The sequence below is a fragment of the Leptodactylus fuscus genome, chromosome 8 (assembly GCF_031893055.1).
Source record: "Leptodactylus fuscus isolate aLepFus1 chromosome 8, aLepFus1.hap2, whole genome shotgun sequence".
In the NCBI taxonomy this organism is placed as follows: domain Eukaryota; kingdom Metazoa; phylum Chordata; class Amphibia; order Anura; family Leptodactylidae; genus Leptodactylus; species Leptodactylus fuscus.
This window is the reverse complement of record NC_134272.1, coordinates 10,729,842-10,748,669: the sequence shown is the minus strand read 5'-3', so window position 1 is coordinate 10,748,669 and position 18,828 is coordinate 10,729,842. Positions and strand designations below refer to the sequence as shown.

At 44.8% G+C, this 18,828-nt stretch overlaps 1 protein-coding gene across 2 annotated transcripts in view; it reads right to left on the bottom strand.

Moving 5' to 3' along the window:
• The window catches only part of SRL (sarcalumenin), a 31,176-nt gene extending 16,959 nt beyond the window's left edge, over positions 1-14,217 (bottom strand). For both annotated transcript variants that reach the window (XM_075285063.1, XM_075285064.1), the window contains exon 1: positions 14,157-14,217. In XM_075285063.1, coding sequence (XP_075141164.1) covers positions 14,157-14,217 — 61 coding nt within the window. The remainder of the gene's footprint in view (positions 1-14,156) is intronic.
• Positions 14,218-18,828: the final 4,611 nt, after the last annotated feature.

Genomic DNA, 18,828 nt, shown 5'->3' with positions numbered 1-18,828 from the left:
TACTGGATAAAACTGATATTATCATAGAACCTAATTCTGATCTATACTCACCTCAGCATTACCATTTGGGGCTCATCTGTACATACATACAGTTAAAGGGGTATTCCCACTTATAAGGTGACAGTATAGCACTAGGATATAACATCCCATTATGAGCATTGAGGGTCTAAACACTGACCCTGTAGTGGTAATTCAGTTCTGCAAACCCTTCTTTGCTTACTTGTACAGCACCACCGCCTGGCTGGGCCGAGAACTGCAGCTAGTCCACCACTGCCAACAAGGAACCACGTGAAGGGCCTTCAGCACAGTCAGGTGTGGTGGGACTCCAGAGGTCAGAGCCTACATTGATAAGGTGATAGATAGTATATCCTATCAATATGCTATCACTTGCACCTTCTCTCACTCTGGCCATATACCACATTTAGGTCATGAAGAAGGTCATGTAGAGGATATCTGAGCTCTCCAAAAGTCCAGAGTCGCTATATTCAGGCACAATATTATGCTATAAAGTCAAGCCTTTACAACCTGTTGGACCTTAGTGTTCCCATGCCACCCATGTCCAAGGATCATGTCGCTGTATGGTTGGCTTGAGGCTGCTCATAGACATTAGACATACAAACAATATGGCGTAGGTGGAACATTAGGTCCTCCTTGATGACATCAATCTAATGGCCCATGGGTTGCTGGTTTGGCTGTGGCTGTGTTGAGTTTGATCTTGCGTATACCAACCTATGAGACCAAACCATCAAGAGAATGGCCATGGACAACTATTGAAACGGGTCAAGTACCGGTGGGTGGTTTCAGTGGAAGAGTGGAAGATCTAAAGATCTAGAGAAGTCCAAGAACAAGCAGAATTTCTTCTAATACCCATGGAATCTCAAATACTTGATATGAAGAAGGGACGGGACAGTACAACAACGACACGGACAATGTTTGAGAAGATCCTATGACAAGTGTACGTAGTGTGTAACCGCCATTTAGAGCCAAGGGGTTAACTGTACTGCTGATAAGGCACATAGAACCCAACAAGATAATCCCCATGATATGGTCACTAAAGCTCCGGCCACCAGTCGGATCCCTCTTGTGTCATTGATACTTGGCCTCCGGGCCCGAGAGGGTTGTGGGAAAAGTATGTCTCTTAGGATGAAGCTGACGCAGCGTAAGTGACATATCTCACATACTCAGCCAACTGGAGGGAAAAGGGCACGGGCAGATGGATATAATTGTCCCAGCGCTTCTCCACAAATTGCCCTTGTGAGATTGACATCCTGAATGAGCCCACATAGGGACGCTGCACATCCTGCTAATATCTCTAACAGCTTGCACAATTATATACAGTAGCGGCTGCGACTCCTGTGACACAAACCTAAAAATGACACCGGGTCATGTACATTTAAATACTTAGCCACCCCCGTCAGTGTCAGGTGGTTCTTTTCGCAGATGCTGCCTGGATATTCGGTATATTTGGGGTGGGTTACAAAGACACTTTAACACTTATATAAGTGGCAGAAATAACACAGAGGTTACAGCAATGTAAAAATCTCACCGTACAGTATGTCAGTCTTATCTCCATCTGTCCACTTCCTATTCCATCCTATATGCTTCCTATTAAAGGGAATGTCACCAGAACCCAGAAAATCAGCCCAGTGGCACAGATAGATAGGTTATTGCCACTAGAACAAAGTATATGACCCCAGTCCTGCAGATAGATAGGTTATTGCCACCAGAACACAGTATATGACCCCAGTCCTGCAGATAGATAGGTTATTGCCACCAGAACACAGTTTATGACCCCAGCCCTGCAGATAGGTTACTGTCACCAGAACCAGCATATCACCCCAGCCCTGCAGATAGATAGGTTACTGTCACCAGAACCAGCATATCACCCCAGCCCTGCAGATAGATAGGTTAGTGTAACCAGAACCAGCATATCACCCCAGCCCTGCAGATAGATAGGTTACTGTCACCAGAACCAGCATATCACCCAGCCCTGCAGATAGATAGGTTACTGTCACCAGAACCAGCATATCACCCAGTCCTGCAGATAGATAGGTTACTGTCACCAGAACCAGCATATCACCCAGCCCTGCAGATAGATAGGTTACTGTCACCAGAACCAGCATATCACCCCAGCCCTGCAGATAGATAGGTTAGTGTCACCAGAACCAGCATATCACCCCAGCCCTACAGATAGATAGGTTAGTGTCACCAGAACCAGCATATCACCCCAGCCCTGCAGATAGATAGGTTAGTGTCACCAGAACCAGCATATCACCCCAGTCCTGCAGATAGATAGGTTACTGTCACTAGAACCAGTATATCACCCCAGCTCTGCAGATAGATAGGTTAGTGTCACCAGATCCAGCATATCACTCCAGCCCTGCAGATAGATAGGTTACTGTCACCAGAACCAGCATATCACCCCAGTCCTGCAGATAGATAGGTTACTGTCACCAGACCCAGCATATCACCCCAGCCCTGCAGATAGATAGGTTACTGTCACCAGAACCAGCATATCACCCAGCCCTGCAGATAGATAGGTTACTGTCACCAGAACCAGCATATCACCCCAGCCCTGCAGATAGATAGGTTAGTGTCACCAGAACCAGCATATCACCCCAGCCCTACAGATAGATAGGTTAGTGTCACCAGAACCAGCATATCACCCCAGCCCTGCAGATAGATAGGTTAGTGTCACCAGAACCAGCATATCACCCCAGTCCTGCAGATAGATAGGTTACTGTCACTAGAACCAGTATATCACCCCAGCTCTGCAGATAGATAGGTTAGTGTCACCAGATCCAGCATATCACTCCAGCCCTGCAGATAGATAGGTTACTGTCACCAGAACCAGCATATCACCCCAGTCCTGCAGATAGATAGGTTACTGTCACCAGAACCAGCATATCACCCCAGCCCTGCAGATAGATAGGTTACTGTCACCAGAACCAGCATATCACCCCAGCCCTGCAGATAGATAGGTTACTGTCACCAGTACCAGCATATCACCCCAGCCCTGCAGATAGATAGGTTACTGTCACCAGACCCCAGCATATCACCCCAGCCCTGCAGATAGATAGGTTACTGTTACCAGACCCCAGCATATCACCCCAGCCCTGCAGATAGATAGGTTACTGTCACCAGACCCAGCATATCACCCCATCCCTGCAGATAGATAGGTTAGTGTCACCAGAACCAGCATATCACCCCAGTCCTGCAGATAGATAGGTTACTGTCACCAGACCCAGTATATCACCCCAGCCCTGCAGATAGATAGGTTACTGTCACCAGAACCAGCATATCACCCCAGCCCTGCAGATAGATAGGTTACTGTCACCAGAACCAGCATATCACCCCAGTCCTGCAGATAGATAGGTTACTGTCACCGGAACCAGCATATCACCCCAGCCCTGCAGATAGATAGGTTAGTGTCACCAGAACCAGCATATCACCCCAGTCCTGCAGATAGATAGGTTACTGTCACTAGAACCAGTATATCACCCCAGCTCTGCAGATAGATAGGTTAGTGTCACCAGATCCAGCATATCACTCCAGCCCTGCAGATAGATAGGTTACTGTCACCAGAACCAGCATATCACCCCAGTCCTGCAGATAGATAGGTTACTGTCACCAGAACCAGCATATCACCCCAGCCCTGCAGATAGATAGGTTACTGTCACCAGAACCAGCATATCACCCCAGCCCTGCAGATAGATAGGTTACTGTCACCAGTACCAGCATATCACCCCAGCCCTGCAGATAGATAGGTTACTGTCACCAGACCCCAGCATATCACCCCAGCCCTGCAGATAGATAGGTTACTGTCACCAGACCCCAGCATATCACCCCAGCCCTGCAGATAGATAGGTTACTGTCACCAGACCCAGCATATCACCCCATCCCTGCAGATAGATAGGTTAGTGTCACCAGAACCAGCATATCACCCCAGTCCTGCAGATAGATAGGTTACTGTCACCAGACCCAGTATATCACCCCAGCCCTGCAGATAGATAGGTTACTGTCACCAGAACCAGCATATCACCCCAGCCCTGCAGATAGATAGGTTACTGTCACCAGAACCAGCATATCACCCCAGTCCTGCAGATAGATAGGTTACTGTCACCGGAACCAGCATATCACCCCAGCCCTGCAGATAGATAGGTTACTGTCACCTGAATGAAACAGTGATTTTCCCTGTGTCTCTGTTGGGCAGATACCACCATTTTTATCAATATGAAAATTATTTCTTTGGAGCAACAAGTGCGTCACCATTGCTCTAAAGTAATAAGCAGCACCACCCTAGTTGTTCCATCTACTTAAAGGCGTTGTCCACTTATTGCTAATAAAGTTTATTGAAACAAGCTCTATGTTCTTTGTATTCATGGACACTGAACTCTCCTCTCAGGAGACTTAGGTCGGCCTCACATCTGCATTGGAGTCTCCATCGCAGCGATCGCCAAAAGTCCCAGATGAAACAAGCGCATCAGGCCTGAATTTTTTGTCCGGCAGTGTCAGTTTAAAAAAACCGGACACTGGATGGATCCCATTATAGTCAATGGGGGCCATCGAACGCCATTTGGCTTGTCCATTGTTTTGGTCCTCAACAATGGACACGGGTGCAAATGTGAACACAGTGTGATTGGTACTAGACACATAATAAAAATTAGGAACATGTGGAGCGCTTGTTTCAATCGACTTTAACCCAGCCAAAAGTGCTGAGGCTCACGTGAGCACCGCGGACAATCACTGACCTCATTGGTCACGCGTCAGGTATCGGTGATGTATTGGCAGCCCGGGCCCTAACACCGGGCCTGGCAGAGGAGGCAATGAAGGACAAACTACAAGAAAGGAGGGCCAGGGTAACCTGCAGAGGTGTAACACCAAGTTACTGGGCCCTGATGCAAAATCTGTACCAGACCCCACAACTGTAATGGTAGTAATGTATTGTTTATAGCCCTGGTCTCTCCATAATGGCCAGACATAGCTTATGGGCCTTATTGACAATGGTGCACACAATGCCGTATACATTTGGGACATGTCCCAGAGCTATACCTTGCAGAATACTTTTGATGTACAGTATACCCCCAGTGCATTAGCCTAGCTTGACATGAACAAAGCCTGGGTTGCAATACCTGGCACTGCCACACATTGATTTGGCGCTGTGCCTGAATAACTGATTATAGAACCGTCAGACCTCTATATATGCCTTGATAATAGTAAGGTCTGTCCAATGAGATTCACAATGTCATATTTACCTACTTACCAAAGCAATGATTGTGATGTACTAACAAATATTGGGTTTTGGGCCATTGCACAATTATTGTTATATGTTTTGGTATACGTGACTTTGTGTAATTTTCACACTAATCGCACCCTACATCTTGTAATGTGCGCCTTGTTCTGTAAGGAGGCGCCCTCTTCTGGTCATTTTTATTAGTGTTAGTCACTTGTGCCGCACATTGTCATATATATGTATACTGTATATATATATATATTACCATAGGGAGGCCATGGGGTGAATAGGGCCCAGCTCTGGTTGATCATATCTGCCACTAGGTAGCAAGACCCCAGAACTGCATTGTTATTAAATGAAGATAAGATAAGATAATCCTTTAATAGTCCCACATTGGGGAAATTTCAGGAGCTGAGAGTGGGAGATAAACGCCTGTGTCCTGGGTGGTAAAACTTGGCGCCATAATCTCGGACATGATGACAGCTCCATTTTAAAATATCTCATCCTAGTTTTAGACAAGACAGATTGGGGACATGGTATCTGGAGCGAGGGCCTACTGACAGTGGGTGAGACCACAGAGGAGTTGGGTTACCTTGGGTGCTTGAATTCACTGCAGCCCTTGCTCAGCAATAGGCCGAATACTGACTAGAGAACGGCCCAACATAGATTTCCACTTTTGGATGACCTCAAAGAATAGGAAGTCATAATACACAGTCAGACAACCAGGAGCCACTCGAGTCACATACAATGATATAACATTGCAGATGTGCCACTATACACCAATTCATATAGAATCTACATGAGTCCTGGGTTTGAATCCAACCAAGGGTGACATCTGCAAGAAGTTTATATGTTCTTCCTGGAAATTGGAGTACCCAAAGGAAACCAATGCAAACAGAGGGAGAACATAGAACACCAAGCCACCGTGCTGCCCCATGGAACATAGGGAGCTCTGTCATATAGACCCGGCTCCATCGGAGGATCCTTTGGTGCTCTGTCGGGCTGTTCCAACTCATAACATCTGCAAAGAAGAATGTTCATCAACCGCGCTGCTAGAAAACAGAAAAAAACACTGGAGCCTGTTTATTTTGAGAGTGTAATAAAGATGTGTCCACCGGGTTTCCCCGACTTACCCGTCGATGATTACAAGAACCATCTCCAGACACAAGGGAATTCCCTTTCTTGAACAAGTCCAAGAAATGCCGGGCCGTGATCTGCTGTCATTTCTGAGGGATATTCCTCCTATCGGGTTTCATAATCGCTGTTATTAAACAGATGCTGATATTCAGAAAGGAGATTCCCCCACGCCCGCAGCGTCCGTGTAACCCCATCCCGCAGTGTGTGCGAAGTCACAGACAATAGTGGCCCAGACACAAAGTACATACAACCTGATATCAGAAGGATAATCTAGAGAATGGCACCCAAGCTTGGTCCTATGGCGTTTTATGTGGTGATAGAATATGTGAGCTCATTATTTTCGGTATGACGGATTTGCTTCATGGGATGAAGATGGATATAGGATCCTTGCAAAAATGTGTTGTGTTAGAGCAAGTGAACGTCGACATCTAAAGCAGCGTCAAACTGACCTCAAGGTTTAGAACAATTGTCCGTAGATGTTTGTGTTTCTGGAACGATAGAACATTGATGTTTGAGGTCCTTGCACAATACAGGATCAACGCTGGGGATCCCAAGACAATAGACCACTATCGCTTAGAGTCGGTAGGACAATCGTCCTAGAGTTCTGAATGAATAGAACATTACTACAAAGGGCCCTACAACAATAGAACACTGAAACTTGGACATTAAAAAGGCAAAGGTCTAAAGTTCTAGATTAAGAAAACATTTCAAAGGAATACTGATACTTGGGGTCTACAACATTCAAAAACCAAGGCCTGAAGCTCAAGATTAGTAGATTAAGGTTCCTGTTGCGATGGAACGCTGAAAATTTGGATCCAGAACAATGTAAGTAACCGATACTTAGCTTCTAGAACAAAGGGACATAAACGCTTGAGCTCTAGAACAATTAAACATTGAGGGCTGAGGTTCATAGACCTCTGATACTAAGAATTCTATTGTCATGGGACATCAATACTTGGGGTCTAGAACAATCCAACATTCATATTTGGATTCTAGAACAATCCTTGAGCTCTAGAACAAGGACTAAAGCTCAGTGTTTCAATGGATGCAATGCAATGGATTAAAGATTAAAAGACAAAGATTAATCGAAGATTGAGGTTCGTGTAGGAGCGCCATTCCTATAGCTCAAAAGTAAGGATAGATTATTTCTTATGCTACGTTCACACCTGTGTTTTTCTATCCATTCTACTTGTCTGTTTCCAGATCTTATAACATACTAGCCGAATAATATAGCCGGCCTAGCAGGAGTTTTTTTAAGTTTTGGATTTCTGTCGGAATATGTACCAGAGTCTCATAGCCTACAACTGCTTAACCTTTCACCCTTCCACCATAAAAATGAACCTAAAAGAGTATCTAAAAGTAACCTAAAGGGTAACTCAAGTCTCAGTATTCTAGAACATACACTGGACATCCAGAACAATGGCATACTGAACATCATTGGGCCATCCTAGATAGATGAGCGCTGTTCACACCTTATAGCAGGGGTAAAGAAATAATGGCTATTACGTACATGTACACATTAGTCTATACATGCAATGCAACATTAAGGCTAAAAAATAATCTAGAAACCGAAAAGGACTTCTAAGCAATCATCTTGAGATTATCAGCCGTTATGTCACGGGTTCTTTGACCCAAATCCCAGATACGTCGTGTCATCAATATGACGAAATCTCACTTCTTGGCTGCCTTGCCAAAACAGTGCCATGTGATAGGGAGGGACCTCTTATAACCCCACTATCCCTGGCCAGATTGCAGTAGAAGTAGTAGTGAGTAGATGTGAGGTCAGGTCATTCATACTGACCATCAATCATCCACATCCAAAATCCACCCCGGTCAGTTTTGTTTCCTCCATGGACAATATTCAGTACCCGCACACATCTATACAGTACAGGTCCTGAGATCTCCGCTGAGGCCCTACGTGGCCATATGGACTCTATTAGTACATTTACCATTGAATAAGTCCTATTCCGATACCTTGAAGAATCCCTTTTAGATTGTCCCAATAACTACCGAATATGGCGGTACATGTGCGCGTTCCTGTAAGATATTATATATTCATGTTTCAGAGACCATAAAGGGGTTCTCCACTTAAGACCGTCCATTTTTAGTTCAATGGAAACCAAGACAATAAGCTGATAACTGCCGGGGTCTTGGCGATTAGCTATAATGTGTGAAGAGGGACCTGTCAGTATCTGCTCAATTTCCCTGCAGCACTCCCACAGGGCAACAGAAGTATTACACTATTTCATTGAATTGGGTCCTCCATCTAGAGTACAGTATCTATCTTAGGATAAAATAACTGGTCTTCCTAGATGTGATGTCTATATTTACCAGCGCATCACTATATTCCCATTTGGACACCACCGAGGGAGACTAGAAAGTTACGTCATACGTGAAAAACTAGTGATCGTGGTGGCAGGGGTTTCTTCACACTACAAGTTCCATTGAAGGTGACTACAGTAGGCCTCTGCCTAGCCTGAAATGACTGATAACAGGGAGCAATAGACGCACTAAAAAGCTTGGTAAATGTCGACAGCATGGACTTTAGGTATGGTGTCCCTTTAAGCACAATGGTCCACAAAAAAGCTCAACATCTCCGGAATAAGCCCCAGTTGGTTCCCAGCTGACGGAGACAGTCCTGGGAGTGAAATATAACCTTAAAAGGATAGAGCGACCGTCTGCAACTGTGCTGTGTGACAGAGTAAGGGCCGAGCAGCTGCGGGCAAGTTTGACAGAGCCATGGGAGGAGGGGGGGTAAAGACAAGTTTACCATGCAGGGACAGTATAGGGCAGAAGAGACGCTAGAAACAGAGAATAGGGATCTGGCAGTTCTGAGCCAGTTGGTGTCCAGTTACGACAGTGTTTCCATACTTAGCATGCTGACTAGAATCATTAGCTACGCACATTGAGCCTGGGGGAACGGATAGCATCCTAAATTTACCCAAGGGCGAGCAAGGGTATAGTCAAGCCTACTCGTGAGGGAAGCCATTGAAACATTGCAGGCTTCCCCTGTGCTTTGTTCAGAATCATTCTCAATCCATTTCCATAGGTCGGGACGGAGCCAAATCTAGAACCCCCTCTTGTTGTATATCTTATGGCACCAGACCATCGAAACCCAACTAGAGTTTTACATGGTCAATGAAACCAAATTTAAGGGCTCAGTGTAATAACTGTATAATATCGTGAAGACACAAGAACAGTCCCAAAGATGGAGGATAGTCAGAGACTAGATTTGGTCTCTGACCACTTTGGCTCATGGAGATGGCATTTCCCTTGGGAATGCCCTGGTTGTAAAGGGAGATCCACATTAGTGGTGTCCATTTTATGAGGCTGTATAAGATACACCTGTCCGGGCAGCTCACGACGACTCAAGATGTTGTTTTCGGACGGCTGCTATGTTTAGTACCCAACACAAAAGAATTGTGCCACGGTAGTCTAGGAATGTCATTCAACGCTTAACATCTAACCAGACGGCTACTACCGGTATGAAAATGGTTTTATCTAGAACTAGCTATGTCTGGTAGTATTGAAACCTGATCTACTAGGGATGGCCATATAGTGGGTAACTTGGTGGTCCTACCATTACCAGTATGGCCTCCCAATACCGGAGAATCAGATTATGTTATTTTGGACATGGCATAAAGATGGAAAAGCCCTTTAAGAATATCGAGGCGAACAATGGAGCATCATCATGACCATTACTCTCTCCCTTTAGGCTATGTTCACACATTTGGAGCTTCATTCAGTGTGAGCCGTGTTGATGTATCCCTGACCATAACGTAACCCACACACAACCCTTTAAAGGTCAATGGAGTCCAATGGATGACCTTTGGATTTGTCTCATGATGGTGCCACTAGGCGATGCCATATAGTGCGTAGTCCTGGGTACTATCATTATTAGTATAGCTTGCTCTTCAATACAGCCTACAGTTAAAGCGATGTTCACATGTGTGACGGGGTCTCCATCGCAGTGTCCGCCTGAAAATCAGTAGAGTTAAATTCGGAAGACTTTTCATTCGCTGGTTTCCGTTTTGTCAGTTATAGTCAATGGGGTCCGTCGAACTCCCCATGCGGCCCGTTTACCCGTTGTTCTGATCCTCTAACGGACCAGAGCAAAGATTAGGCAACGCTAGTGTGAACCTAACGTAATAGTTCGGTTCTTGATTCCATGTTGTTTTTGTATACATGGATATGGATGTGTATTGACAAGAACTATGGCAACAAAGGAGAATCATGGCCATGAATCTCTCCTTTATAGCCATATTCACATTGGTAATTTCATTCTGCGCAGGCAGTGATATTCCTAAATTTGACCTAGTCCAAACAGACCCTTTCACAAGTCAATGGGATCCATTGGACGACTTTTGGATTCGTCTCCAATCCTCATGAGCCATACTGCCCTTCGTGGAATGATCTAAAAATACAATGAAGATGTTCCATAGGGGGCGCTCTACAGTGTTCTTCAAAATCCTTAGAAAATGCAGAGTAAGACTTTATAATGGACTGTGTAAATTTCTCTTTAAGGTTTCTATTTAAAGTTTCTGCCGCCCCCATACACTTAATGTTTTTGGCAGGCTTCTGGACATTCAAGATGATTTGGACAGTCAAGGCTCTTACAGCCCAACAGGGAATCCCAAGAACACTAGAGACAGTCGGCACCAAACACTTTATACCTTTCTGTAACTAACTCCACAAACATTTCACACGATCGGATTGTAAATTGGATGAACACATGGTGGTCTCGTAAGCCGGCGATGGCCAGGGTAGAGGCCTTCTGAAGAACATAGTACTAAATTGATATATGTGGCAAATCTCCAAATTCTACGGGACCCAAACTACATTGTGCGGCTGCAGAGATGGGGAAGGATAGGTGGGGCGGGGGTTCAACCCCTGGACATAACATTATGCAGTTACATTGAGACAACCAATTTGCATCTGTGGACCATCAGAGTTCACTAACTCTCATGGACATGAAAATGGGCAAAAATAGGAGATGTCCAATTTTTTGACGGCTTGTTAAAACGGACCACTTAAAAAATCTGCTATGAAGGTTCCTACCGAAACTAATTGACGCTGCCGAGTCATATTACCATTAACAACCTACATGTGAATAGAGACTTAGGCCTCACGGACGTGACCGTATACGCAGGCCGAGGGGGTTTGGGATTTTTTAACGGAAAGCACTTGGATGACATCTAAGTTTCTTCCATGCTGCATTGAGTTCAATAGGGATCTGTTCTGGTTTTAGACGGCTGGATGGGACATGTTTGGTTGTGTGCATGACACGGAATGGCCCAGGTGTATCTCTATGTGGGCTGCTCAGCCATTGTGTGGTCCCCAGTGCCGCCACCCCCACCTGCCTGATATACTGTGAAAAACCATTGGATTACAATTGATTTTTTTGTGCGTGCACTTGACCTCCGCCATATTTTACACTGTGCAGGACACATCCATATTGGATATACCTCTGATATACTCTATATACCTAGTACACTACAACTCCCAACATGACCTGACCCCTGGACGGACATGATCATAAAGTAATTCCGATAAACTCTAGACTTAGGGCACTACAACCCCCAATGTGATAACGTTACAGGCATGGCTATCTGTAAATGCAAAATGGCTATACAATACTTCAATGGGCCTACAAAAACTGCTGCGGACTAAACTTTGGATTTTCTGCAGGGTATCAGTCCTGTGTGGACATGCCCTTAAAGGATCTCTTTGCCGTTTGCCCTGCTAGGACAACTATTTCGTCTCGGCCCATCACTATCCTGTCACTCCAGAGCTGGTGATTGTGATGGTACCGCGGAGTACAAGCTGCAGTAATATGTCACATAAGTTGCATCAGAGATATGTACAGTATGTCAGCTGCTGGAGCTGCCAGGACAAGCGACCACATGATATCACGCAGTAGCTCAGTGCTGACAACCCCCTGCCATCCCACCATGGTCTACATGTACCATGAAAGAACTTATTTCACAGGACAGGCTCCATGTTGTTGGTAGATGATGACGTCTGGAGACATTGCATATGGCGATTTCGGACCAACTGGGATAATACGTCATCTCACTCATATTGCATTAACGTTAAAGCAGAACTCGAGACACAATGGTCTTCTGATATCTCATAGATGACATCACTGGAGTCCGGGATCATGGACTCTAATTCATTTCTAGGACTTTACAACCCTTTGGCACTACTTAGAGATTTCTGGGTCACATGATGGAATTTGAGGTGGTCTTCTGTTCAGAGTCCTCCCCAAATTCCAGCCCTGTGGATACTGCAGCGGAAACCTAAAGCTTTGAGCTTTCCATTATGGATTTGCTCGGGGATAGGCCCCAGACATAATGGGGTTAATCAGCCTGAACCTCACCTCTTGATTCTGTGATTGAATCAGCCCCTGGGAGACTGGATGGAATTTACAGCAGATTTTGAAGCAGAATTTGTAAACCTAGTCTAAATCTGACACAACATAGCTCAACACACTATCATTGACTTGAATGGAAGTGTTCTTAGACATGAGTCAGATTTCCAGCAATAGAAATCTCTGGGCAGTGCCAAAGCAATAAAATTCCAAAATACACAAAAATGATCCATCACGTTGACCCGATTCTGTAAAAATTGACCTCTACAGCACCAGCTAACCGCCAAAACTAGAGAGCTACCCTTAACCATTGATGCAATGAACGCAGCGCGCTGACATAATACTTCACTGTTAACCTTTCTTGTACCAGAAAGTTAAGTAACTTCCCATATTCTCTTCCCCTTCCCCCCCGGCCTGTCATCCCTATACTCCGCATGCCTCCTGTCACTCTCTTAACACCAGCTGCCACTTTGTACCCCAGGGACACCTCATGTTTCCGCAGCTATCAGCTGTTCGTCAGCTTGATGCCTGTTACATCTACATAGGAGTCACTTAGAAGCGGTTCACAGTTTCCAAAATTTCAGGTCTTCCATTGCAAATAATGAACCAAAAAATTGCAAAAATAAAAAAAATTCCAAAAAATCATATTGGCCCCAATGTGGAAAGTCCAGCATTAGATCTATATGAGGGGTATCCTCGGATATCAGAGGGAACTTGTCATATAGGGTTACAAAAAAATTAAATGAGGGGACAAATATAATTTTTTGAAAGCGTTTGGGTAACAAACAGTCATAATGCACATTGCGGATAATACGTAGCTGCGTGCAAGACATCGGCCCCACACCCGTTATCCATAAGATATCAAAATGCAAAAAAGTGGATTTTTGTCCGGTTTGGAACAATACAGTTTCCCGATCCACCAAAACTTAGTTAACCCATTCACTTTGTCACTCTAAGGTCACAGAGTAAAATGACGGATCAAAAGCGGGGGCCGCCGTAGGCAGTGACCCCTATGATATTGAATCGAGAACTTAAGACGCTCGGTTAGTTAACACCAACAGCATGCTTAAAATCCCAAAAATGCTTGAGAGGTAGAATGGGCGACATCATGAGGATAAGCCTGGGACTCCATGACATTCGTGTATTTTTGGGTGTATAAATGACATTAACTTTTTCAAAAATTTCAATATCAAATTTACGATATTTATTACTATCATGCTACTGCTACGAAAATTAAATAAAAAATTTTTTGCATTGGATAAGCAGACCCGTCGTTCGCCCTGACGTTTCATCTACTTGTGTATAAAGAGTTAAACTAAGTTCTACGCAGCAGAGAAATGTGAATCACCCAAGTCCAAAAATAGTTCTAAGCAAAGTGTCCCACGGTGTTATAGAAGGAAAAGTAGGGGTGCCTACCTGCTCCCACAAATAGGAGGAGGGCCGCAAGGCAGCAGCAGAATAACCCTGGTCCTCTCATGGTATCAGCCAGGAAATCTGGGATGGTTGGCTCCTCTATATATACTGTAGCAGGCACTGGACGTCACTGCAGGCTGGACCACAGGTGGTCACAACCCATTGACACAGACAGTTCTGACCAATTGTGACCCTAATATGGAATTTAGGGCAACTGTTGGTGTTATTAACCCAGCTGTGACCGACACACAGAAATACTCCGCTTCTTGTCTATAGACAAATCTGACCGGGGCAGAAGAAAATCCTCATAGGACTATAAAAGATAAATATGAAATAGATGGAGATAACTAGCTCTAGTACGGCACTGTCAGTCCCATAGAAATGAATGGAACAACACATGTGCACCCCTAGACTATAGGATAGGTCACTATCAGATTAGTGGGGCAACAATGCTCCGCAACCCCCTGATCAGCAGTTTGGAGTGAGTGCCACTTCCTCATGCGACATTCATTGGCCAGGCCAAAGTTCAGTCTCATACAATGAATGCGATAGTTGCAATACCAAGCACCGCCACTATACAATGTACGGCGCTATGCTGGGCAAGCAGTGGAGGGGTCGCAATGCTGCAGCCCTTCAATCTATTAAATCCCCACCAATCTGATATTGATGAGCTGTCCTAAGGATGGTCTTTCTTCCATTTGATGCTTCACCTAAACAATGCAGGCTCTGAACATATCAGTCTCCTTCCCCCTCTGGCAGCTAACAATATAATTCCTTCCTATGTCCCCTGAGTAGTCTTATCTACATAGGAATTTGGAGCAATGGAACAGCCCTTGGTGTTCCAGACTGCTCATTTGCATATTGTGAAATAAATTAATATCGCGGCATGGGGTAAAAGGCGTTACGTTCGGGTGTGCCTGACCTATCTGTGTTGCTGCCCCAATGACAGACTCCCCTTTCAAAAAGAAGTCATTTTTAGGCACCTGATATCCCAGAAAGTCTGATATAATCCGGCACTTGTTACCTTTACAATGATTCAGGACATTATAGCGAATGAATCGGACGCATATAAATAACTACCCACCGCCGCCCGGCCGCATTATCTGACACTACACGACCGCTTTTATCTGCAGACCCTCAGTGCCACTCCGGGCGTCAGCTGTCCCCACTCCGGCTTTCTGGTAATGTGGAATGCCATTACCCTAAGGGGCCGGTTTGGGATTAATTCCTATGGTTTCCAAATTCGCCTGTCCCATTACAAACCTTAACCCCTGCACTGCCATAGCACTTATGGGAAATGTAACGGATGCAAGAGTTATAGGATTATTCCTCCCCTATAGATTTTATCAGGTCTCTGTGATGCTACGTTATATGTTATTTTTTTAACCCTATGTTAGTTGATACATATACACACACACGCATATATACATACTAGGATAACGGAAGATAAAAATGACAAATTCTCGCCATCAATGATTGGGAAAACCGGATATTGCACCTAACGTAATGAGATCATATGGGCAGTGACATCATCATGTATAATACATGACGTGATGTCATCACGTGTAATAATAATCACTTATGATGAACTGAATACCGTCCCCTCTTACTACAGACACCGCTACCATATTCCACTACGCTCTAGGTCATTATGGAGCCTGAGTGTTTTAAAGAGGAACTCCACCCACACAACATGGCACCCGTTAACCAAAAAACAAAAAATTTACCTTATTGCCCATAGCAACCAGTCACAGCACAACACGGCAGGCGATGACAGAATACAGCACGCTCATACATATGAGTCAGCGGCATTCAGAAGGGGACCGGCTCCTCGAGGTGACGGACAGGCTGCTGCGTATTCACGTGTATATATAGCAACCTGTCAATCACCGCCATGAAGGACGGGGCAGCGCTCTCCTCATGAACACAGCCGACTCAAATATTAACCAAAATTGTTGTGCCTTTTGTGGATCATTGGTTAGCACTGTAGTCTTACTGCGCTGGAGACCTGGGTTCGAACCCTGCCAAGGACAGCAGCTGCAAGGAGTTTGTATGTTCTCCCCGTGTTTACATGGATTTCCTCCCATACTTCAAAGATTTAGATAGGAAAAATGTAGGGCTCACAATCTGAAACACCCAACACCAAGGCTAGGTTCACACTAGCACTCTGTCTCCATCCCAAATCCCCTTGAAAAACATGGAGAGAAATGTTGTGCTTGCTTCTCTCTGTATTTTCCAGGCGGAAATCCAGTGAACCCCATGACGGTCTATGGGAGCTGCAGGTTTCCTTGGGTAAGCACTTTTTAAATGGATTAGGATTCCCAAGCGGAGCCAAACGCAGGTGTAAATGTAACACAACGAGGTAAATTTACCTGCTTAGACGTCTATGGGGGACGTACACATGTTCTGCTGGCACAGGCTGCTATAGTGCGGTGTTCACCATTACCCTCATGTTAGGATATCCTATATTGTATATAGGAGAGGTCCGCACTTCCTCCATCCTCCTCCTGGCAGCGCCCCGGATCACAGCTGTGTACACAGGCCACCATTTGCCGTTCTGCTTTTTATAGCAAGTCAATTAAAGTGGAAGCTAACCTTTATAATGTGACATTACAGAGGACACCCTGGGGGACACGATGGAGCACCTGCAGCCAAACCGCTGACATCTCATTTATTATGTGCTGGGAAAGACATGGTCGCTGTAATTTATATTGTAGAGGAATTCTTAAAGGGGTTTTCTAAGGGTTAAGGATTGATCTACGGTAGATGACAATATCTGGTCAGTATGGGTCCAGGGTCCCCTAGATGTGCAGCACATCGCTTCATCGTCACAGGTCAGTGACGTCATGTTGTCGTCAGATGGCTCAGTCACATTCAAGTGAACATTAAGCCATGGGTAGGGAACGTACGGCTCTCCAGCTGTTGCAAAACTACAACTCCCAGCATGCATACTTGCTCTGCTGTTCTTGGAACTCCCATGGAAATGAATGGAGTATGCTGGGAGTTGTAGTTTCACAGCAGCTGGAAAGCCGAAGGTTCCCTAGCCCTGCACTCTATAGTTAATGTACACAGTATTCAGTGAAGAGTCCACATCGCTCACCTGAACGGAACAGTACGGTCTCTTTGCAGGTTTCGATTCACTCATTATTGCATCCAACGCCAAAAGCAGCGAGTTAGGCATGGCGATCTTGCAGGTAGCTTACCCTCTGAAATATACAGTACATGCATAGTCAATGTGGTCAAACTTCATCCGGACTGTGGGGATGTAACCATTCGAGAAAAGTAACCTCCAGTTCTCAATTTTTCCAGGAAGAACAACAGAGGAACAGCACAGAGCTATGAGAAAGAACGTACAAGTATTTACTACGGCATATCAAGAGGTACGTAAATGTACGGGGAAACGGTCCAGACCGCCGCCAGAGCGCAAGCCGACATGCACGAAATAAAGACAGGACAACAAATTTCTAAAAAACAAAGTACAAACATTTTTTTATTTTGTTTCTTTACAAAGGCAGACGCCTTGCAGGGTTTTTATGTCACTTTCTTAACAAAATATAAAATAGCTTCTTCTTTTTTTTTTTCCCCCGTCAAACACAAGAGCTGAAATGGTTAACAAAACAAAAAAAAAAAAATATATAGGAAGATCGATTGTAAGGTGAAGAGGGGGAGGAGTGCTGGGAACGGGCGGGGACAAGTCTCATCGCTGCGGCACCCTCCCGTTACCTATGTGGAGACGTAACGTGCTGTGACTTACGGTGGCGAAGAGTTTGCCAACGCCAAATTTAGATCTATTCAAAATGGATTCCGTACGAGTAACATTTCATTCCAATAGGAATTCCAGGGGAAGGTTTCCGAAGACTACGCCAAAATGTGCCTATTGGCCCCCTTATTTGTGACACAGGCCACGAAAAAAAAAAAAAGTGGCCACTGTCAGGGGGCTACAGACTTCATATATATCTCATATACAAGTCGACCTTATAGTATGCAGAGGTATTCTGCATAACAAACCAAACAACATATAGCATGACGTATACGTTTTCTTGGGCGACATGCACCAGCGTACGCCTATACAGCGGCATACAACGGTAGTACACATCAGAATATTGTGAAGTTCATATTAAATCTGAACAGAGCTTTGATACATAGGCCTGCAGGACGTCTTAAGGATCTATTCACACCACATTTTTTTACATCCGTTTTTTTTTGCATCGGTTTAACGAATGCAAAAAAAATCTGATGTAACCAGGTGGTCGCTCGTCTACATAGAGATCAATGCATGCAACATTCAGATCCTTGTCCTTTGCATCCGGATGTAATAAAGTGCAATGTGAATGGAGCCCAATATGTACCGCAGGAGTCAGTGCCTGGATAAACTGCATTGCACCAATGTAAGTCACAGCATGTCATTTCCCCCCAGCGGCCATCGAGGAGGGGGCGTCAGCGGACTACCTAACATTTAATATCCTTACTGGCAAAAATTATCCCTAGCAGAAAATAAGGGAAAAAAAATACATTTAAGTGCTTAAGATCAAAAAAAACAAAACAAAACAAAACACATGGATAAGAAGTAAACGGCGGAGGCGTCTTAAGAGCGCGCACCTCCATATACAGAAGCTTTAGATCTCTAACCACACCGGCATCCGCATACTGCGTCAAATCTCACGGGTGCAAACAT